Raw genomic sequence first — 21761 nt, forward strand, 5'->3', positions numbered from 1 at the left:
TTTCTATCTGGAAGTCAGATATTGACAAAAGCTGATATTGGGTAGTTATGAGAAAGATTTGTCTAGCTTTGATAGCATTTATCTAACTGAGATTCTATTTAGAATGCTTCTTATAACAACTGGATTTAGCTGATGTTTTACTAATATAAATGTATGATTAAAAAATTAAAACATGGCAAGCCAGTTTCCAATTCAATTTTATAGCTTAATTTTTCAAAAATATATTGATGAACTAGCAAGGAATCCAGCTCTGCTGTCCTAGACGAAAATAAATTTCTAATGATGTCTTACTAAGATAGAACATTGTTCAAAAACAATCTTGTAAATCTTTTTAAAGTACATACATAACATATGAAATAAATTAATATAAACTATATGTTGATTTTCATGATCTGCTCAACATTTTCATTTGTTAAAATATCAGAGGAAAATAATAATAATGAAGTTTTTATAAGAAAAATTTAATAATAAATCTAATCTTTAAACTGTCCTAATAAACTAAAATTGCTGACTTTTAAAATTAACTCAGAGATAATTATATCAATTTTTAGTAAAAATAATTTAATTTATAAATATACAGCTTAACAAACTCCTATATATACATATATATTTTAAAGCTTAAAGATGTGCTTATTCATAAAAGTCTAGATAATTATATTAGTTTATAACAACTAGATATAATCTTTATAAGAAACATTGAATTCAATCACTTTAACTTCACATAAAATATTTTGAAGTAATATCTGTTTTCAAACTTTTTGTCATTTGACTTTTAGCATTGCATTACAGAGATTTTCTCCTAGCAAATATACTAATGACATTAGCTCTCTTGCATCAAGGCCTTTTCTACAATTAGAAAAGCCAACAATTCCATCTTTAAGATAAAAAGGGTAATCCATGAGTTGCGCTCCATTGCTTTCAAAAATAATATTAGCAAAGATCATTATATGTCTAGGGTGGAAGCTATGGAGTACATGTTGAGCTATGCCCAAGTAGAAAAAGAGGATGCATAACATTAAGGATGCAAAAGTAAATTCTATGAAGTTTTTGAAACTTTAGATTTATTTAAACATAGAACAAAAGAATTCACCTATCTATACAAAATAGAAGCACTTACAAAGAATATAAGTAATTAGAGTTTATGTAAATGCTGCATGGAGGCCTTTGCATAGCAATTACACATGATTATCAACATACTGAAATATGGATCAAACTCCAAATTTTATGTATTTTTGCTCTCAACCAATGTGAATAAACAACCTTACTCCTTGATAGCTTGTGATAGTGTGGCATGTTCACCTTGTATAAAAAAGGGGTGTACTTATATATTTAGAGCCTACTTATCATTTTTACAAATACCTAAAACACAATACTTTATTAAGTAGTATGTCTATATAGTTGTTCTATCAGATAAAATTGAGATCTAAAATGAAAACTCAATTTAATGAGTGGTGCTCATAATGTTAATTCATGCTTATAAATAAAATAAATTACCCTATTAAAATTATCTCTTCTTCTTCTTCTTTTTAGTATTGCAGCCATTACCACTATATGCTATGCATGCTTGTCTAGTCATTTGCAAATTTGATGTTGTGTGTAGTAGTCAGAAGCAAAAGTCACAATCATATAATCAACTTGCAAGATTATATAAATGGAAAAATACTTTTAAGACTATAGAGAAAACCACTACACTTTGGCAATGCTCGCTAAAGAGTTTGCTTGTTGCATTATTCTAGATTCTCAAGAATTGCCTATATTGTTAAGCCTGAGCAAGCATGTGTGGAAGGGATGGAGTGTGTTCCTATAGTTGATGCTAATCACATATGCTTTCAACAATCTTTAGTGTAAAAAGCATCTCTTCCTTGTAAGGCTCTCTTGCCTAATTAATCTTCAAGTTCCCTATGAAGTTTAAACACTACATTGCCATAGATAACAATTATCTATATCATTACTTGGTTCACACGTATTTCTCTAGGTCCTATAACAAGTAAACAAAAGTTATACGAGTTAATAGAATTGTAACCTTGATTTTGCATCTGGATGAAAAGTTCCTCAACCTTTCCAAATGAACTATGTAACAATTTATTAAGACATTAAAAGTTTCCTAATTCAGAATGTAAAGAGCCTCAATTCTTAGCATCTTTTATATTCAAGCTTTTCCTATAAACATTGATAAAAAGATTATAGTAGCTATGATTTGTCTGGAAATTCATGCCTTACAGCACCCACAACATATTTGATAAGAAAAAAAATTATAAAAAAGAAAGATTTATAAAATTTGCAATAGAAGAACACTACAAACCTATGTAACAAAGTAGGTGTCTAAATAACTATGACATCTTCTTTAACAATAGAATCTGTGCCAAAAAACCTACTGCTATGATGAGCTGAATCTTGGTAAAGTTCTATCCTCTTTCAAGTCATATATCTCATATCTATACAAGAAAAATTAAAGTTCAAGAGAAGAAGAGAAGAAAAATAAGAGAGAGAAAAAAAAGAAAGTATTTATATACAAATGGATATTCTTTATAGCAGAGTTGAATTTGAGACTTCTCTATACCAAATGTAACCTTTTGAATTAATTGAAAGCATACTAAAAGTGATTTAAGTACTCCTGAACAATTTAATTAATATCCTATTCCAATTTTTAAGGTGACAAAACTTGTTTTTCCATCCCTTCCAAACTTGTTGACAATATGGTTCCAATTAACTTGGAACTCTTAACTAAATCTAAATCACTATAATATACTTTGTGAAATGCAAATATATCAAACACCATCCAATTGCCAATGCTTAGAAGTTCTTCTTCTAGAGGATGAAACTGTGCCATCTTGGTGAAACAATCACTACCAAGATGGCATTGGATATGTGAACACTCCAGCTGTGTTGTAACTGTCACTTGTAAAAACTAATGGCTCAAGAACAACCTCAGTAGAATGAGCTATAATTGAACTCAAACCTTTGATACCATATATGAGAAAGAATAGAGATAAATCTCATGATAATAGTAGAAAAATCTTGATCTCTGGACAAATGCGTCTAAAGAAAACCATATAAATACTAAGTTACTCGACTAACTGTTTAGAGTTAACTGGGAAAGGTAGGACTCACGGGGCATAGCAAAGCGACCGAGCACTGCCCACTATGCGGCCGGATTCCATCCCAACTGCCCGAAGCTCCTGAGCTCCTAACCCTAAAACTCCGCCCCAAAAGCCCCGAGAATGTAGCTCTCTCCCGAGCTATATTCTTGATCCGTGGGTATGGAACTCAAGAAATCAGTACCATTGACATCGCAATGGAGCTCATCCACGAAACTGGTATTGTTGTAGATTTTTTCTTTTCTACTCGTCCTTGCTTGTGTAAAGTTTGTGCCTTTTGTCAGGGCATCTATCTCTCGAAGTGATAGAGATCGTGTTGGATTGGATTCGGACCTTGCTCGACCTTATAGACAATTATCACAAGGTACTCCATTGCACGGCCGAGGCGATTGTGTCCTACACGCGGGCTCTCTTACAGTTCCATTCCAGCAAAACGATCGAATCGCGTGCTCGAATCATAATCTTTTTTTCCGGGCAAACAGTCATTGTCCGCTCCAGCTATGTAAAGCCATTTCGAAGTTCTTGTCTCTCTTTTCCTCTGGCAGGCTACACGATAAATCGACTTGATCAGTCGCTGGATCTCAATTATAGAGGTGAGAACTTCCTCATCTTCTCTTATTCCATTCCAAACGCACGGACGTTTTCCCGTTTTTTCTGGCAGAAATAGATTACAGGGATTCATCGCCTCTCCTAGGACGATCTTGGAGCGTTTCACAAACGAGTTTAGAAATGCGTGATGCGTCAAGAGATCACGCCGTTAGCTGGCTTGGTGGAGGAGCTACCAAAATAACTTTCCTGCAGCAGCCTCTTCATGGCTTCGGATTGAAGAGACACGCACACGCTCTTGCTGCGCCCGCCTTCGCGGCCGGGAGCGATGGTCACCATCCCCTCGCCGAAGAGCGGAGCCGCCAGGAACTCGACGTAGAACGGCTTGGAGAAGCCAAAGTCGGCATCGTCGTAGACGGGAACGTTGGCGGCCCAGTTGCAAAAGAGAACGTTGTTGGCGAAGAAGGAGGAGGCGCACTTGTAGGATCCGTTGGTCCTGGTCCCCAGCTGGATCGCCTTTGCAACGTCGCTCACGCTGGACTGACCGAGCGGCGAGACCGCGTCCACGAACTTAAAGGCGGTGGCAGAGTTTCCAAAGTAGCCGCGGTTCCGCTCCAAGTTGGTGTTGCTCCACAAGCACAACCGCGAGTTGCCGCTGCTCGGCTGCTCCTGCGCCTTGACGACGGCCTTCCACACCGCGGCGCACAGGGCCTCCGTCTCGCCGCCGCCGCCGCCGGACTCGCGCGTGATCGCCTCGACCACTTTGGAGCCGAAGTGGAAGACGCGGGTGTCCAGCTCCGACGCCTTGATGCTCAAGTTGGTGTGCGCGAATGGCTGCGGGAGCTGGACGTCGGCCGAGGTGACGTCGACGCTGGACGTGGGACGTGACGAGAGCTTGCCTTGCTTCCGGTGAGCCTCACCCCAGAGCTTCACCAGCAGGTCCATGGACATGAAGTCGGCGAGAATGTGGCACCAACTTAGTCCGAGAGCGAGGCCTCCGCCGCGGAACAGAGTATACTGCAAGAAGGGATTGGTTTCGTGTTGCTTTCTCCGGAGGCACACAAACTTACCTGGATGGCGAGCAGCGGAGAGACGCTGTAGTCGGAGATTCGGACCTCCGGAAGAAGCTGCTGCCGGTTGGATCCGTCCTTTTCCGCCTCGAGCCACTCCCGGAGGCTCGAGTCGCAGGTTGCTTCCACGACTCGGATGCCGGCATCGTTGCTCTTGATTCCCAGGTTGCCGTTGTCCAGCACCCGCAGCCTCCCGCTCACGGAGGGGAAAAGATCGAGAACTTCGGCCAGGGAGAAGTTGAGCTCCTCTCTTTCGACTTCCCAGGGAGAGGAAGTAGGTACCTTGTCGAAGTAGATGACAGTGTGGAGGTAGAAGTTGCCGAGGATGCTGTCGAGCTTGGAGACGGGGTGGATTGCGAGCTGGGAGGGATGAATTGAAACCACGGTCTTGACTCCATGAATTGTGACTTGGTGGTGGTGCTGCTGCTTCAACATTGCTGGAACAGGCCTGTGGATTTGCCTGCACAGACGACGAGATATCCGGACTAAGTCGCTACTCGGGACTCGGGATTTGTACCTTTCCTGGAGGTGAGAGTGGTGGTGGTCTTTTTTTTTTTTCTTTCTTTTCGCTTTTGGGAAGTACTCAGGAATCGTTTTCCTCCAGGCACGTCCTTGATTCGATCCCAGCGCTGCTGCTGCTACTCCCCTGCGCTCCTCTGGTGGAGTTTGAAGAAGAGATAAGCAAGCGTTGTGGAGGTAAATTCAAGGGAGTGATGGGGAAAGGAAAAGAGGGAGAGTGGTGGATTTGGCCGCGAATGCTAAGCACGGGGTCCTTATAATGCCCCTCTTCTCTCTCGTTAAGTTCTTTTCCTCGCTCCACTCACTTTGCAATCAATTGCAGGCACCAAAGCTGGCTGGCCATGGCTGGTGGGGCTCATCAAAGTGTGTTGGAGAAGACAGGCAAAAGAGAAGATGGATGGGGGCCAAAAGAGAAAGAAAAAAAGTTTAGAACAAGCCAGCAGCACTGAGCAACAGCACCAACACACACTACTACTTACACGGCCAGCGAAGTCAATGGGTGGAATTAATGTGAGGGGATTGATTCGCTCATCGTCTTCTCCCCAGGAATTTCTTATAAGCGCGACGACCTGCGTTTGTTCGTAGTTGGTGGTGTTGTTGCGCGGGCATTGAATGCCACAAAGGGATCTTCGCGTTGACTTCTCCGTCAATGGTGGTCAAAATTGGTCAATGCCCTAGCCCCGAGTAATTTCTCGTGGACGCGTTGACTCCTCTGGTCAATTCTTGTCAAACAAGGTCGCGTGACTGTGTGATTTGTTTGTTTTTTGCCCTCTTTAAAGGTGGTGGTGTGGCGTGGTTGGGCTTTGCTGGCTGGTGGCCAGCGTTTTTAATGCTTTGGGCAAATTCTCTTCTTTCCGTTCTTTCCTATGGTTGGTAGCAGTTTGAAACTTTCGCGCGGTAGCGTGTCCATTTCAAAAATTTAAAAGATGCCATCGGCATCGCCGGCTAGGGCAGAACTTAGGGCTCTTGCGCGCGATGAGCTGGAGGTGCCACGGCAGGAGCAACGAGGAGCTGATCGCAAACCTCCAGAGTATGTCAGCTGTCAGATCGCCCCGCATTGCGCTTGTTTGGAGCTGTTTCATGTGAGATCGCTGGCTTTGTTTTGTCGCAGAGAATGGAATCCTGAGCTCTGCCGCCGCGACTGACGCGATGGCGAGGATCGACAGAGCGTTTTTCGTGCCGCGGGGAGGATCGCCGTATCAAGATGCGCCCCAGCCGATTGGTATGGACAGTGCTTAAATTTCTTTTGTTTGCTTGCTCGTTTGAGAGTAGAGGATAATTGTCTTTGCTTTTGTTTTTGTGGGGACTTATGTTTTTTCTCGTAGAAGGCTTGTCACTCTTTGTTTTTCGCAGGGCACGGCGCGACAATCTCAGCTCCACACATGGTAAGAAACACGTTTTAGTAGCAAGCAGGAGTGAAAGTGTTTCTGGCAGCATGGTTACTGCGTATCCATGCTCGCGGATCATCTCAAACCGGGAATGGCAGTGCTTGATGTTGGATCCGGCTCCGGCTACTTGACTGCGGTCTTCGCGTTGATGGTGAGTCTGAACGAACTGATGAGCTCAGTTTTTATTGTGTGTGTGTTCTTGAAGGTTGGACAAACTGGAAAAGCTGTGGGAATTGAGCACATCCCCGAGCTTGTGGAGTCGTCTATAAAAAACATCAGAAGAACACCAGCGGTGTCGCTTCTTGACGCTGGAGCTCTGTCCGTCCACGGTATGCATTGTCTTCTTCTGTGCTGATTCACTCTGATGCGGTGCGCTGTGTGTAAAAGCTGGAGATGGCAAGCTTGGCTTTCCGGCTTGTTCACCTTACGATGCAATTCATGTTGGAGCGGCAGCTGCTGGTAATATTCGAGTCTCTCTTTGGCTTTTACCGCTTTTGTTAACTCTTGTATTGCTGGCTGCCAGAAATGCCGCAAGCGCTTGTAGACCAGCTCAAACCCGGTGGCCGTATGGTGATTCCAGTAGGACGCTTCTTACAGGTAAGTGGTTGTTTCTAGTAAATTTTATACGCAACCAGATGTTAATGCAGGATCTAGTTGTCATAGACAAACTTTCAGACGGGTCCATTAAAAAACGAACTGAGATGGGTGTAAGCTACGTGCCTCTCGTGTGATTTAAATGCCGAAATGCAATAGAGGGCGAGAGTGGCCAAAAGATCGGAATAATGGTAAAAGCTTACGATCGTTGTCATTCTATTACGACAATCGGGACCAGCTTGTATGGTTTTTCTGAGATTTGGGTCCACTGTTGCTTCCAAGTAAGTTGCGTGTTTCTGTCAAGTGGTCGTCGACATCTTCTAGCCACAGAGCTAAGTGTTTTTATCGTTGTTTTCAATTGTTTTGCGCTAATTAATATTCGTCTTCTTGTTGCTGTCACAGATCTGGTGAGTGCTAGCCGAGCAGATCACTTGGAAACCTTAGAATACCATGGCAGTGAAAGGCATCTTTTGCTGGTACGATGTTGAACTTTCGTGAAGAAAGTGTGAGCCACAGAGCATTGGCCGACGTAATTTCATGTCACGCTAGAGCTATGGAGAAGGCCCAGCCGTCGACAGCCGTCGAGATGATCCATTGGAGAAATGATGGTATCAGCAGCGGACCTACCAGTCCAACAAGGCGGATTATGCAAAACCAGGATTGTGTCCTTGGATGAAGCCAAGTTTTACCAGCAAAGAAACCAGCACTAGGAATGACGACGTGTGCGTCGCCGATTGCCAAAGATGTCCGTATGACTGCTTGCACGGCTTCTCTGAGTTCAGAAGATATAAGGCGTGCTTTTGGGATTGGAGATGAACTTTTCTTAGCAAAGATGCAGAGAAGCACGTCAAGCCGGCTCAGCGATGCGTTCTCTAGCACCGGCTCGTTCCACAGGGATTTGGATGATGGGGAGTTGCTGATATGGGCTGCTCTCGAGAGGCTGCCTACAGTTGAGCGTGCAAGGAAGGGGATTTTGCTCAGTGACAATGCAGCAAAGAATGGCTGTGCTGCTGATACTCAGGCTGAAGTTGACGTTTCGAAGCTGGATGTGCAAGACAGGCGGAGGATTTTGTCCAGGCTTATTCCGACTGCCGAAGAGGATAACGAGCGTCTACTGTTGAGACTTCGTGATCGCATCAACAGGTAAGTTTAGACTTCACAGTGTGTTATCTCAGGTGTGCTTTACGATTCCCAGGGTCCGCATTGATCTCCCCAAGATCGAGGTGAGGTTTGAGCACTTAAATGTGCAAGCGAAGGTCCACGTGGGAAGCAGGGCTCTTCCAACGCCTATTAACTTCATCAACAACTCGGCCGAGGTGCTCTTTTCATAAACGTTCTCCTGTTGTTGTATCGACAAACTTTGCAGAGTCTGCTCAGCGCGCTGCACCTGCCTTCCTCTAACAAGAGGACTCTCACAATACTACGAGATACCAGCGGGATCATCAAACCTTCCAGGTGAAAAGTTACCGAGTTCGTTTCCTTTATTAAATTGTTCTTTCCACAGATTGACGCTACTCCTTGGACCACCCGGATCTGGAAAGACGACGCTTTTATTGGCTCTGGCAGGAAAACTGAACAAGGATTTACAAGTATGCATGAGACAAGGACGAGACATAAAAGTACTTGTTTTATCAGGTCACCGGGAATGTCACATACAATGGACATCAAATGGACGAGTTTGTTCCGCAAAGGACTGCTGCGTACATCAGTCAAAGCGATCTACACAGCGGGCAAATGACTGTCAGGGAAACTCTTGATTTCTCCGCTTGCTGCCAAGGGGTTGGTAGCAAATACGGTAACGGGTAATATCGGTGAGTGTTTTATATATTGATGTTTCGTTGTGGCAGAAATGCTTTCTGAACTTCTGAGGAGGGAAAAGGCGCTTGGAATCAAACCGGATGCGGACATTGACGTTTTCATGAAAGTAATATTTTTTGTTTCGTATGTTTACGACTCTTGCTGATGGATTTTTGGATTTCTCAGGCAACTTCGTTGCAGGGTCAGCAGACGAACCTTGTGACTGATTACGTGATGAAGGTGTGTGAGCATCTGCTTACTTGCAACCGTGACTAATTGTATGTGTGTCCTGACAGATACTTGACCTTGAAAATTGCTCTGATGTCATTGTTGGAGACGAGATGCATCGAGGAATCTCCGGCGGTCAGAAGAAAAGGGTGACAACAGGTTCAGCTGTCAGATTCTTTGTATAGTCACCTTCTGATTTTGCTACAGGTGAAATGCTGGTTGGCCCTGCGAAAGCGTTGTTTATGGATGAAATTTCCACGGGCCTGGATAGTTCCACGGCGTTTCAAGTTGTTCAGTGTTTGAGACAGTTCGTGCATGTGATGGATGCCACTCTACTGATCTCTCTGCTTCAGCCTGCACCCGAAACATTTGGCCAGTTTGACGACGTTATATTGTTATCAGAGGGACGGATCGTTTATCATGGACCTCGTGAACTGGTTTTAGAGTTTTTTGAATCGCAAGGCTTCAAGTGTCCTAAGAGAAAAGGTGTTGCTGACTTCCTTCAAGAGGTAAACCAGTTTCACATCAAACGGCTTGATTTTAATGTTGTTGATACGCAGGTAACATCGAGGAAAGATCAAGCTCAATATTGGACTGGTACAAGAGCTTACAGCTACGTTTCAGTTGACGACTTTCAGAGGGCTTTTGAGGGCTTTTCGGCTGGCCAGAAGCTTGCTGAAGAACTTGAGAAACCATTCGACAAAGCCAGCAGTCATCCTGCCGCTCTTGTGACACAAAGATATGCCCTGAGCAGCTGGGGATTATTTCGGGCTTGTCTTGCAAAAGAAGTGCTGCTCATAAAGCGGAACGCCTTCGTTTATGTTTTCGCAGTGTTCCAGGTAACCTCTTTCTCTATCATCTGCATACTTACAGTTTGCCATGACAGATTTTAATTACTGCTGCTATCGCCATGACCGTATTTATAAGAACTGAAATGAAGCACCAAACCGTAGACGATGGAGTTGTCTTCCTTGGAGCTATGTTTTTTGCCTTGCTGACGGGCATGTTTAACGGGTTTGCTGACTTAGCCATGACCATCTTCAGGCTTCCAGTTTTCTACAAGCAAAGGGATTCGTTGTTCTATCCTGCATGGGCGTATGCTTGGCCCATGATTATTACCAGACTTCCTATTTCATTAATTGAAGCGGGAGCATGGGTAATACTTACGTACTGGGTGATAGGATTTGCACCGCAATGGAGCAGGTATAAGCCAGTTATTATTTATCTAACTTTGATCTTCGTTTTTCAGATTTTTTGGACAAGTGTTAATATTTTTTGTTGTCAATCAAATGGCTCAAGGTCTTTTTAGATTGATTGCTGCTTTGGGACGGACGATGGTTATAGCAAATACCTTCGGGGCTTTTGCTATACTCGTCATTATTTGTCTGGGGGGATTCGTTATAAGCAGAGGTAATGTTTACTATTTCTCTATATGCCATAAATCTCGTTTTGTATGCAGAGGACATACATCCGTGGTGGATATGGGGATACTGGACTTCTCCTCTAATGTATGGGCAAAATGCGATTGCGGTGAACGAGTTTCTTGCACCCAGATGGCAAAAGGTAGCAACTTTACGCGCTAGAAAATTATGGCAAACTGATCGACTGATAAGTTTGTTTCAGCCATCGAACTTTTCCAGCACAGTTGGAGAAGCTATACTATTAACACGTGGACTATTTCCAAAGTGGTACTGGTACTGGATCGGTGTCGGAGCAGTCACTGGATTTGCCACTCTGTTCAATATTGGATTTATTCTGGCAATGACTTACCTGAACCGTAAGCAGCTGTTTTAAGCGTTCCAATGTGTTCTCATTCAAGTTCTGTTAGCTATTGGCAAGTCACAAGCCATTGTTCCTAAGGACATGTTAAATGAACGATCATCAGACGCTCCACGCATATATTTACAACAAGTGGATTCGTCAAAGCCTGATAGTCTACGTGATATCGAAGAAGGTAACATGTGTTTCGCTTCTTCTTCTTCTTTTTTTTCTAATTCTTACTCTTCTATGTGAATGTTTTTACAGGTATTGAATTGCAATCACGAGAAAGTGGCAGGCTCAAAACTTATTTGAAGGGGATGGTGTTACCATTTCAACCTTTATCGCTAGCGTTTAATCATATCAGCTATTTTGTTGATATGCCTCCTGTAAGCAGCCATCACACTGCTAGACACATCAAGTAAATGACCGTTTGCAATTGCAGGAGATGAAACATCAAGGCAACAAACTACAGCTTCTTCAAGACATTAGTGGTGTTTTCCGGCCTGCAATTCTCACAGCCCTTCTTGGCGTAAGTGGCGCAGGAAAAACAACGCTAATGGACGTTTTGGCCGGTAGGAAAACCGGTGGATACATTGAAGGGGAAATTATAGTAGCGGGTCGCCCAAAAAAGCAGGAAACATTTGCTCGGGTCTCAGGATACTGCGAACAGAATGATATCCATTCTCCAAATTTGACTGTGGAGGAATCCTTGATCTTTTCAGCGTGGATGCGTTTGTCGGAAAAGGTTGACAGATCCACTCGAGCGGTAAGTTGCAGTTCTTGCGCTTTGAGAAGTACTCAACTACATACACTGTACAGATGTTTGTTGAAGAAGTTCTGGAGCTTGTCGAGCTTGCATCTCTAAGAGGTGCTTTAGTTGGAGTGCCCGGAGTTACTGGGCTATCCGTTGAGCAAAGGAAGCGCTTGACTGTTGCTGTGGAGCTGGTTGCTAATCCTTCGATAATTTTCATGGACGAGCCTACGTCAGGCTTAGATGCACGAGCTGCTGCAATTGTCATGCGAACAGTTCGAAACACCGTTAACACAGGACGAACCGTAGTTTGCACTATACATCAGCCCAGCATAGATATATTCGAAGCCTTTGACGAGGTAAGCCTTTGCTCATTCTTTTCTCGCTCTCTGATCGTGGTTTATGGCAGCTCTTCTTGATGAAACGAGGTGGACAATTAATTTATGCAGGTCCCCTTGGTAAATTTTCTGCTGAAGCCATCCATTACTTTGAGGTACCTTGGGCGCATCTGTTTTTTTTATAGTGATAACCGTCTTGTTCACAGGGTGTTCCTGGCGTACCAAAAATCAAAGATGGTCACAACCCTGCTACCTGGATATTGGAAGTAACGTCTCAAATGTCTGAAGCTCGTCTCGAAATCGATTTTGCAGAAGTTTACAGGAAGTCATCTCTATGCGAGTAGGTTATATTTAATTCTGTGCGAGCCACTTAACTGTGTTTATGCAGACAAAATGAGGCTCTTATCAGGGAGACAATTCAGAGCTCGAAAGACACTCCGGAGCTGCACTTCCCGACGAAATATCCTCAGGCATTTATCTCACAGTGTGCGATTTGCCTTTGGAAGCAACATCTATCATACTGGCGAAATCCTCAGTACTGCGTGATTCGTATGTTTTTTACGGCCGTGTCAGCTGTATTGTTTGGTGGAATTTTCTGGGACCTTGGAACCCGAAGGTATTATTAGTCGTGCTTCCTTGAAACCAAATTGTAACAACGGACTTATTTGTATGCCGCAGAAGCAAGCAGCAAGATTTGTTTAACTTGATTGGCGTTCTCTATTCAGCAGTTCTTTTCCTGGGTGTAAACAACGCATCCACGGTTCAACCGGTTGTGGCAACGGAGCGTACTGCGTATTACCGCGAAAGAGCTGCCGGAATGTATTCTGCGCTTCCCTACGCTTTTGCTCAGGTAACGAGATTCTTTTTTCCTTCTGTGGTCAAGACGATCATTCCTTTTGTCCAGGTGCTTGTGGAAGTTCCATATGCTCTGGTTCAAACTCTTCTTTATGGCTCCATTACGTACTCCATGATTGGATTCGAATGGAGCATCGTCAAAGTGTCCTACTTTTTCTTCTTCACATTCTCGGGACTTCTTTACTACACGCTCTATGGGATGATGGCTGTTGCATTGACTCCAAACGAGCAGATCGCAGCAGTTGTCTCGGCATTTTTCTTCGGAGTTTGGAACCTTTTCGCGGGCTTCATCATACCATACAAGGTTCGTGGATCCTTCCGTTCAAGCGTTTCTGCTCTTAGCTTGGCTGTTTTGGCTGCAGAGAATTCCCGTGTGGTGGAGATGGTACTACTGGGCAAATCCGGTGGCATGGACCGTCTACGGCCTGTTTACTTCGCAGCTTGGCGACGTCGACACACTCCTGGCAATCCCAGACCAGCCTCCGAAGACGGTGAGGCAGTTCATGAAGGATCACTTCAACTTCGAGCTCTCATTTGTAAGCCGAGCAGCCGCCATGCAAGTCGTCTTCATCGCTACCTTTGCTCTCGTCTTTGCGGTGTGCATCAAGCATTTGAACTTTCAGAGGCGCTGACCTTCTTTCGAAGCTGAGAGAACTATTTGTGATTCTTGGCACCATTTTACAGTGCACTGCTTCGGAGAAGTGTTTGAAGAGCACACAAACTTGGTAAGTAGTGTTCTTTGCTCGTATCCTTGACTAACTTCAGAAATTTTGCAGCTTCGTTACCGTTCATAGTATAGACATGTCTAGCAGAGACTCAGTCATGGGAGCTGTAGGTTCAATACTAAGGACATGCTGCACTAATACCAGGCCCTCCATAGAAGAAGCTATTCTTCCCGTTTCTGAAGACTACTTCTCCTATCTTGTAACAGGAAGAAGATTCGTGCTTTTCTCCCAGATTCCCGAGCGGCTCAAAGTACAAGGTCCCGCCATTCACCGAAACTTTGAATAGATTTCGATGGAAGGCAGCGTTTCCGAAACCGGCTGCTGGAAACTCGCCACTCCCCATCTGCGTAGTAGCATGGCGATCAATTTGCGATGTTGTTCCAAAGTTTGGATCTTCCTCACTCTTTTGTAGTAGACTTCGCCACCAAACTGAGCGACCCGCTGGCGAGATTTGGAATCAAAGAAGAAGGCCAGTAGCCAATGGTCTGTCCGCCAACTTGAAGCCACCACGCCTTCGTCGAGGGCCCCTGCATCAATCCCGTGAACACCTCTCCCCCTCCTCTTTTGTTCTAACCTGGAACAGAGTGAACGTGATATCATATTGAGCTCCTCCTCGCTGAGAGTATGGCGCTAGAACGCCTCCAAGCGCGACGCTGCTGCTCACTTGGACAAATCCAGGGGGACAACCAAGTTATAGCAACCAGTTGATTTGTAGCCATCCCAGTAAATGAACAAGTGGGCTCCTCGCTCCCACCGTATAAACGAGGATACACCTTAAGCATCAATGCATGTTAGCGTGTATATCATTGAAAAGCTGGCGGGCTTGGTTTACGTACATGCCACCCAGCTTCGATTGTGCTTCCCATCCCGTCCGCCAGCCAAAGCTGAGAGAGGGTGAAGGAGCTTTCAGGAGTTTCAATATTTGGTTTCCAGATGCTCGTGCTCGTCGATCATATTAACGATACACGGCATGCTACAAAATGTGCAAAGTCAATTTACCAAAACGAAAAACTCATGGAACCTCGTGGATTTCCCGCGCTTGTTGCAATTTGGCACTGGGACGTTCGAATTTTGTGGCATTTTTCTTGAGCACGCGAATTGGTATTTCTCCTGGCTGACACTTTGGAGGTGGACTGCTGGTATTCATTGCAACTAAAGGTATTAGACTATAGAACAGGCATTCTATGCCAAACGCCGCACCTGTATTGTCCGAGTGCTTCCTTGCAAGGAGATTTGTGTGTTGGTTTTCACGCACTTGATAGAGTCTCCGTTTGCGAACTGAGGACGCCCCTTGTTAGATTGTGCACTACTGAAAATTCTCCTCAAAGGACTCAACCGTAAAACTAAAAGCCTCGTTGCTCAGCGTTCCACCACTCCATGCACTCCAGAAGCATCCCAAGCTCCGTCTGCACCGAGTTTGATTTTATGACGCTGTCCAAGTGCGTTATTACCTGTATAAGCATTGTGAAGACCTCTTTCAAAAAAATTTTAAATCCCAATAAAGTTAGCATATTCTATGTATAGCCGTTCATATTCTATGTATATGCTTAATTTCAAAAGAATTGTAAGAACTCTGCTTGGTCTTCCCTCTTCCTTCTTTGTAATGCCCGTGACTATATAGAGCCCGGGCAGGAAACTTATGGAGTTCGTTCAGGAATGTCGACAAGAAAACGACGAGTAAGTCGCTTGTAAGTTGAGCTTGATTGTGATCAATGTCTGGATCCCAGGTATAACGAACGAGGAGAGGTATGGAGCAGCACAAGCAAGCTCTACTCTGGGCGCTGCTCCTCATTCTCGCCAGCGGTCTCATTCTCACTGCCGTGGGCCTCACCAAGAACCTGACGCTGCTGCTCAACAATTACCCAAACTTCAAGCGCTTCAACACGCTGCTCACCACTAGCGGCGTGGTCGACCAGGTCAATCCCATGCTCACCGCCACCCTCTTCATCCCGGAGAACAACACGCTCCTCAACGACTTCATCTACGACATGGGCAAGCACCCCAGCGAGGAGAAGCTGGCGGACCTGGTGCGCTACCACATCTCCGACTTCTACATCGAGTCCGAGTTCCTGGCGGTGCGCCGCAACTTCTCATCGCCCATCAAGACACTCTTCCGGGAGCGCCCCTACGAGGAGACGCTCCACTTCCGCTGGCTGCAGCTCAACGTCGACAACCACGGCGTTGCCACGCTCTCCAGACCGCCACACCAGTCGCCGCCGCTGGCTACCATCCTCCGGAACGTCGTCCAGGAGCCCTTCTCCATCACGGTCTATGCCATCGACCGGGTGCTGGAGCCGGAGGGCTTCCTTCCGCCACCGCCGCCACCGCCACCTTCACCGCCGCCACCATCACCGCCGCCGCCTCCGCCTCCACCCCCGTCGCCACCACCACCACCACCACCTTCACCACCTCCTCCTTCGCCACCGCCGCCACCCTCACCACCTCCTCCTTCGCCACCGCCACCGCCCTCACCGCCTCCTCCTTCGCCGCCACCCCCACCTTCACCGCCACCACCTTCGCCACCCCCGCCACCTTCACCACCACCGCCGCCACCACCGTCGCCGCCTCCGCCACACCCGCCGGCCCCACCTGCCTTTCTTCCAGAGAGTGAGGATGGCATTCCGCCGCCACAGTCTCTGGCCATGCAAAGATTCCATAGAAGTGTTCTCGCCTCCACATTAGTGTCTCTTTTGGCGATGCTGCTACTCAAATTTTGATCGAAGAATGGAATAAAACTATGTTTGAAAATATCGTTATCACCTGGTCTGGAAATTCAGCACCTTGATGCAGAATGCGAACATGGCCGCAAAGAAGATGCTGAATCCCATTACCACGCCTGCTATGACTCCCAGGAAATCGTAGTGGAAGCCGAAGTACTCCTCCAAGAACACATTCACCGGTTTAACTTCACCACCGGGTAGTAGCAAGTCCTTCGTCACGTCTCCGTATTGCGAGGTGAAGAGGCCGTTCACGGTCCAGGCAACGGGACATATCCAGTAGTACCACGTCCACCACTTCGGAATTTTCTGGAAGAAGAATAATGTCACGGGTTCCTCGAGCAAGCCTATCGGAAAGAACTTACAGGATAAGGGATGAGGAAGCCGGCAAAGAGGTTGAAAAGCGAGTAGAAAGCCGAGCTGAGGATGGCTGCAACTTGATGGTTTGGAGTCATGGACACGGACATGAGCCCGTAGTACGTGAAGTACATGAAAGTGAAGAACGTAAAGAAGAGGTACCAGAAGAACTTTGCAGGGCTCCACTCGAACGACATCATGGAATATATGATGGGGCAGTAGATCAAGCTCTGGACGGCGAGGTAAGGGATTTCGATCAAAACCTGGAAGCAGAAGCTATGTTTCAGCAGCTAAACATGTAACACCAATTACCTGTGCCATTGCGTATGGCAGTGCGGAGTACATTCCAGCCGCTCGCTCTCGGTAGAATACGGTTCTCTCCGTGGAAACCACAGGCTGAACTGTGGAGCAATTCTGTACTCCGAGGACAATAACGGCGCCATACATTGCTCCCATCACTGTGAAAAGGTCTCCTTGAGCACCTCTGTGGACAAAAAAGAAAAGGTGCGGTTTTAGTATCTCTTCTAGTGAACAAACACTGACGTTTTCTCTCCACGTTTCCAGAAAATGCTACCATAGAGCAGGGCAGCAATCAGAGTGAAGATTAAACGGACGCAGTTGTAATCCGGGCTTCTCCAGTAAGTCCAGTACTGCTTCCACAAGCAGGATTTTAGCTGCCCGAACAATGACTGCGTGTACTTCGTTGGAAAATACAAGTCCGCATCTTCCGGTTTGGGCGAGCTCAGCTCCTTGACGAGAGATTTGTTTCTCCTGTACAAACGACCATAAGAATCTAGCTATCAATATTTTTATACGTACTGATAAAGTTCTGACTTGATATATATATCTGCAAAGTCAACTCCTAGGCGTTGTTCGGATGGAAGAGATGTTACTTCCAGCATCCAAGTAGCAGGGTTGTACCTGTGAGGAATTTTTGGAACTCCGGGAATAGCCTGAATGAAAAAAGGAAAAAGAACGTTTAGCGCCATAGCCAGGCTTGGCATTACCTCGAAGTACTCGATCAATTTTTGGGAATCTTTCCCAAGCGGACCGGCGTAGATGACTTGACCTCCTCTTTTTAACAGGAGCAGCTGGATGCAAAATCTAAAGATCAACACCGCAGGAAAAAAGAAAGGGGAGAACACACCTCGTCAAATGCCTCAAAAATGTCTATGCTGGGCTGATGTATGGTGCATACCACTGTTCGGCCTGTATCCACCGTATTTCGAACAGTTCTCATCACAATAGCAGCAGCCCTTGCGTCCAGTCCAGATGTTGGCTCGTCCATGAATATAATTGACGGATTTGCGACAAGCTCAACAGCAATGGTTAGCCGCTTTCTCTGCTCAGTTGAAAGACCAGAGACACCAGGTAGACCGACGATGCTATTTCGTAAGTTGTCGAGCTCGACAAGCTCCATCACCTCTTCAACAAAGCTCTGCAAGAAAAGGCAATAGTCGACTTAAAACGCAATTGGAAGGAAATTTTCTGACCCACCATTTTGTCTTCGGAACTGATGTTCGGTGCCAATCTTAGCCATGCAGAAAACAGCAAGGACTCGTGAACTGTGACCTGAGGAGAATGAATATCATTCTGCTCACAATATCCAGAAATACGGGCAAAGGTCTCTTGATTTTTTGGAAAGCCGGAAATCTTGATGTCTCCGTCTATGTAGCCACCTGTTTTCCGTCCGGCTAGAACGTCCATGAGAGTCGTCTTTCCAGCACCACTTACGCCCATCAAAGTTGTCAACACGCCGGGACGAAAGGAACCTGTTATATCCTTTAGAAGACGCAGCTTATCATCGGTTATGCCCTGCTCTTTCATTTCCTGCATTTCAACAATCACTGGGATGGTTTCTAGTACAATATGGCAGACTCACCACAGGCATATCGATGGAATAGCTAATCTCACTGAAAGAAATTGACAGCGCTTTAAATGGAAGTCTCATGCCACGTTTCGGCATTAAGCCTCTGGCATCTTCCAAATCCACGTCGTTGCCGTTTGGAAGATTTTGAGGATAAGTAATATCGAGAGCTGCGTTAGTTTAGCATAATTTGCGTCAGTGGAAAAAGCAAGGAAGAAAATTCTTACCGACTCTGTTGCCATCAAAACTTGAAAGAGAACGAGAGGATGAACGTGAACTTGCTAACGGTTTTGCGACGCCTGAATCTTGGATTTCCTGACTTGCTTCAATTTCCGCTAATGTCTCATGCGACCGTGCAACCTGATGCTTACCCAAAGCTACAAAATGAAAAACAATTGTTAGTGGCAGATAAACAAGTCAAAAGCAGAACTTACGATTTAAATACGTAAGCGCCAAAGTAAATAAAACGTTGAAGAGACACATAAAACCAACCATAGCTCCAACACCAATCCAATACCAATATCCTCTCGCAAAGAAACCACGCTCTTTTAGAACAGTGGCACCAATGGTGGAAGTTCCATTGAAAGGCTGCACGAAAACTGACTTTTAAGTCATCACTTTTATCTTTACTAACCTTATCCCAGCGAGGAGAAAGCATCTCGTTTACAGAAATGGCATTTTCAGCATACGGGAGTGGGTTCATCCAATATCCCCAAATCCACCAGTTGGGAATATGATCTGAAATAACTTGCAACTGTTAAGGCAGAATCAAAAACATAAAAAAGGTACACTCGCCTCGGGGAATCAAAAACCCACTTAAAACCACAAATAGAAGAATAAGCAACGAGCCCCCAGTATTTGCAACGACCATAGTTCGGCAGACACCGGCAATAAGCCGGAAAAGCGATGAGGACATCTGGTTTACAAGAAGCATCAGTAAAACATGTCGAAAAAACTTTCCCGCTGCTGGTGAATATCCAATCACGTAGTACGTTATACACGTCCAAACGGAAACTTCGACGAGTGACAGAGGCAGCCGGAGCACGAATTGTGGTAAACTGACTGCCCATGCCGGATAAAACAGCAAATCTCTCTGTTTAAAGAAGACAGGTAGCCGAAGAATGGTCATCGGTAGTTCTGACATGCCGTTGAACATAACCGCGAGCAGTCCATAAAACAAGGCCCCCAAATAAACAGTTGCATTATCGATGGTATCACCTTTTAGTTCCGTCCTTAAGAAGACAGTCGAAGTGATACAAGCCACAAAAACTATCTGTGAGAGAAGAACAGACATAAAGCACCACTAAACAAAATTGCGGACCAACTCACCTGTATAGTTTTAACGATATGGACAAAAGAGTGTCGTTTCATAAGTAGCCACTCCCTTTGGAAGGATATTTTGAACATCTCTGTCTTGCTGATAGAGTACTTTTCGTGAACTAACGCAGCTGGATGGCACTTCGACCTGTCAAAGGAGCAAGATAACTCTTCGGCAAGCTTCTGTCCAACGTGAAATTTCTTAAAACGTTCAGAAAACTCTTTTACTGTGATGTAGCGGTAAGGCACTTGCTTATCGGCCCAGTACTGTGCCTGATCCTTCCTGGATGTTACCTATCATGCGACGAGATAGAAGTTAACACCTTGAGAAAGAAACGCGGTGAGAGCTTACCTCTTGCAGAAAATCAGCCGTATCCTTGCGTTCGGGACATTTGAACCCGCATTCTTCAAAGAACTCTATGACGTACTCTCGAGGCCCGTGGTAGACCACCTGTCCTTCAGATAGTAAAAGGACGTCGTCGAACAAGTTGTACGTCTCTGGAGCCGGTTGCAGAAGAGACATGAATAGAGTTCCCTCGAGCACATGAACAAACTGCTGCATGCATTTTACAATCTGGAACGTTGTCGAGCTATCAAGGCCTGTCGAAATCTCGTCCATGAACAACGTCTTCGTCGGGCCAACAATCATCTCTCCTGTAGTCACACGCTTCTTTTGTCCTCCTGAGATTCCTCTTCTCAGCTGATCGCCAACTATAGTGTCCGCACACACGTCCAAGCTCAAAATCTACAAATCACAAACAGCAACGAAATCATATATTTGTAGCAAGTAGTCACTGTACCCTGAGTGTGTAATCCGTCAGGATGCTGCTCTGAACTTTTTCCACTGCCGAGGCCTGCAAGAAGGAAATAGTAAACGAAAACTTAACTTCACAGGGACTCTTACTTTCATGTAGAGATCAATGTCGGGTTCTGGGACTATAGTCCTTTCCTTCTCACGCCTTATAAGTTCTGACAGGAGTTCTAGTTGGGAAGAGATTAACGCTTGTTGGACGTAAAAGGAGCTTACCATATCTTGTTCCGACGCCCTGAAAGCGTGCAGAAAACTCAAGCGTTTCCCTCACAGTCATCTCCCCATTGTGCAAGTCATGTTGGCTAATATAAGCAGAGGTCTTCTGCGGCACGAATTCTTGCAACTCGTGACCATTGTATGTGATTTTCCCGCTCGTCTATAAAATAGTTGCGACTGTCAGTGGACGTTCCTACTATAGATTACCTTAAGAGCAGGATCCAATCTTCCGGCCAAAGCAAGAAGAAGAGTTGTTTTGCCGGAGCTTGGTGGACCAAGCAAAAGCGTCATCCTTCACAAGGAAACACACTCAGCTAGATCATTGCAAGCACTTGAAACCTACCTTCCAGGTTTGATAATGCCGCTGACATCTTGGAGTATGGTTAGGTTCGATTCTTTCGTCCTTGAAATCTTAAGAAAATCAATGGCCGCCTACACATGTCTCATGTCAAAAATGAAAAATCGGGTACCTGGACTCACCTCTAGCATGTTCACAGCCGTGTTGTAAAGGGTAGGCAGCGCTCTGTTGCCAACGTAGCACTTAGCTTCCACTGTCAAATTCTCGTATCTCACTTCAACTGCTGGAACATCGATCCCGACTCTGAAATGGCTCGATCAGTACAACCAGTGTCAACCACAGCAAGTAAAGATAGGACTCACTTATTGATCCTGTGCCTCAGCCTTTTGAGAAAAATCTCGTTGTCTTCTCCGGTCATTTGCACCAGCTTGTCTAAAAGGGCCTGACGCTCCGCGGGTCCTAACTTCCGAACGTCCACCTGCTGAAGAACGTCCTGGCCCTCTGTATT

The 21761-nt window shown here is 45.3% G+C and overlaps 5 protein-coding genes across 8 annotated transcripts; 3 read left to right on the forward strand and 2 right to left on the reverse strand.

Annotated features, from left to right (window-relative positions):
• Nucleotides 1–3176: 3176 nt before the first annotated feature.
• On the forward strand, nucleotides 3177–3791 carry LOC112348922. The gene is made up of 2 exons (XM_024682298.1): nucleotides 3177–3317; nucleotides 3383–3791. Exons 1-2 carry the CDS (start codon nucleotides 3296–3298, stop codon nucleotides 3763–3765), a joined length of 405 nt encoding a protein of 134 aa, XP_024538066.1. The 5' UTR covers nucleotides 3177–3295; the 3' UTR covers nucleotides 3766–3791.
• Nucleotides 3678–5335, reverse strand: LOC9655718 (protein ECERIFERUM 26-like). Its single transcript, XM_024682296.1, has 3 exons — nucleotides 5232–5335; nucleotides 4715–5174; nucleotides 3678–4661 (listed from the first exon to the last, which is right to left on the reverse strand). The coding sequence occupies exons 2-3, from the start codon at nucleotides 5147–5149 to the stop codon at nucleotides 3840–3842; spliced, it is 1257 nt and encodes a 418-aa protein (XP_024538064.1). The 5' UTR covers nucleotides 5150–5174; nucleotides 5232–5335; the 3' UTR covers nucleotides 3678–3839.
• An 846-nt stretch (nucleotides 5336–6181) lies between these two features.
• Nucleotides 6182–7443, forward strand: LOC9655719 (protein-L-isoaspartate O-methyltransferase). 2 transcript variants are annotated; one of them, XM_024682297.1, is made up of 8 exons: nucleotides 6182–6263; nucleotides 6345–6455; nucleotides 6587–6618; nucleotides 6668–6772; nucleotides 6827–6950; nucleotides 7009–7080; nucleotides 7145–7218; nucleotides 7257–7443. In XM_024682297.1, the coding sequence occupies exons 1-8, from the start codon at nucleotides 6209–6211 to the stop codon at nucleotides 7350–7352; spliced, it is 669 nt and encodes a 222-aa protein (XP_024538065.1). In that variant the 5' UTR covers nucleotides 6182–6208; the 3' UTR covers nucleotides 7353–7443. The 2 variants fall into 2 exon arrangements, with proteins under 2 accessions (XP_024538065.1, XP_002977320.1); XM_002977274.2 differs by having other exon boundaries at nucleotides 7269–7443.
• A 110-nt stretch (nucleotides 7444–7553) lies between these two features.
• On the forward strand, nucleotides 7554–13845 carry LOC9639085 (pleiotropic drug resistance protein 1). Of its 2 annotated transcripts, none has more exons than XM_024682300.1 (24): nucleotides 7554–8358; nucleotides 8411–8531; nucleotides 8582–8670; nucleotides 8720–8804; nucleotides 8851–9010; nucleotides 9063–9139; nucleotides 9199–9252; nucleotides 9309–9399; nucleotides 9448–10079; nucleotides 10127–10443; nucleotides 10490–10650; nucleotides 10700–10803; nucleotides 10864–11017; nucleotides 11069–11194; nucleotides 11266–11387; nucleotides 11444–11767; nucleotides 11821–12111; nucleotides 12162–12245; nucleotides 12297–12430; nucleotides 12479–12706; nucleotides 12769–12940; nucleotides 12995–13249; nucleotides 13308–13670; nucleotides 13722–13845. In XM_024682300.1, exons 1-23 carry the CDS (start codon nucleotides 7928–7930, stop codon nucleotides 13575–13577), a joined length of 4482 nt encoding a protein of 1493 aa, XP_024538068.1. In that variant the 5' UTR covers nucleotides 7554–7927; the 3' UTR covers nucleotides 13578–13670; nucleotides 13722–13845. The 2 variants fall into 2 exon arrangements, with proteins under 2 accessions (XP_024538068.1, XP_024538067.1); XM_024682299.1 differs by having other exon boundaries at nucleotides 9448–9749; nucleotides 9801–10079; nucleotides 10700–11017.
• A 2536-nt stretch (nucleotides 13846–16381) lies between these two features.
• LOC9639087 (ABC transporter G family member 42) lies at nucleotides 16382–21406 on the reverse strand. 2 transcript variants are annotated; one of them, XM_024682239.1, is made up of 20 exons: nucleotides 21299–21406; nucleotides 21163–21247; nucleotides 20956–21115; nucleotides 20833–20909; nucleotides 20729–20782; nucleotides 20281–20673; nucleotides 19941–20222; nucleotides 19407–19884; nucleotides 19246–19349; nucleotides 19046–19199; nucleotides 18839–18988; nucleotides 18627–18781; nucleotides 18242–18574; nucleotides 17892–18182; nucleotides 17752–17835; nucleotides 17564–17697; nucleotides 17288–17515; nucleotides 17057–17228; nucleotides 16753–17007; nucleotides 16382–16696 (listed from the first exon to the last, which is right to left on the reverse strand). In XM_024682239.1, the coding sequence occupies exons 2-20, from the start codon at nucleotides 21244–21246 to the stop codon at nucleotides 16427–16429; spliced, it is 3858 nt and encodes a 1285-aa protein (XP_024538007.1). In that variant the 5' UTR covers nucleotide 21247; nucleotides 21299–21406; the 3' UTR covers nucleotides 16382–16426. The 2 variants fall into 2 exon arrangements, with proteins under 2 accessions (XP_024538007.1, XP_024538008.1); XM_024682240.1 differs by having other exon boundaries at nucleotides 17564–17835.
• Between the last annotated feature and the right edge of the window lie 355 nt (nucleotides 21407–21761).

This window comes from Selaginella moellendorffii, unplaced genomic scaffold (genome assembly GCF_000143415.4).
Source record: "Selaginella moellendorffii unplaced genomic scaffold, v1.0 SELMOscaffold_34, whole genome shotgun sequence".
Lineage (NCBI taxonomy): Eukaryota > Viridiplantae > Streptophyta > Lycopodiopsida > Selaginellales > Selaginellaceae > Selaginella > Selaginella moellendorffii.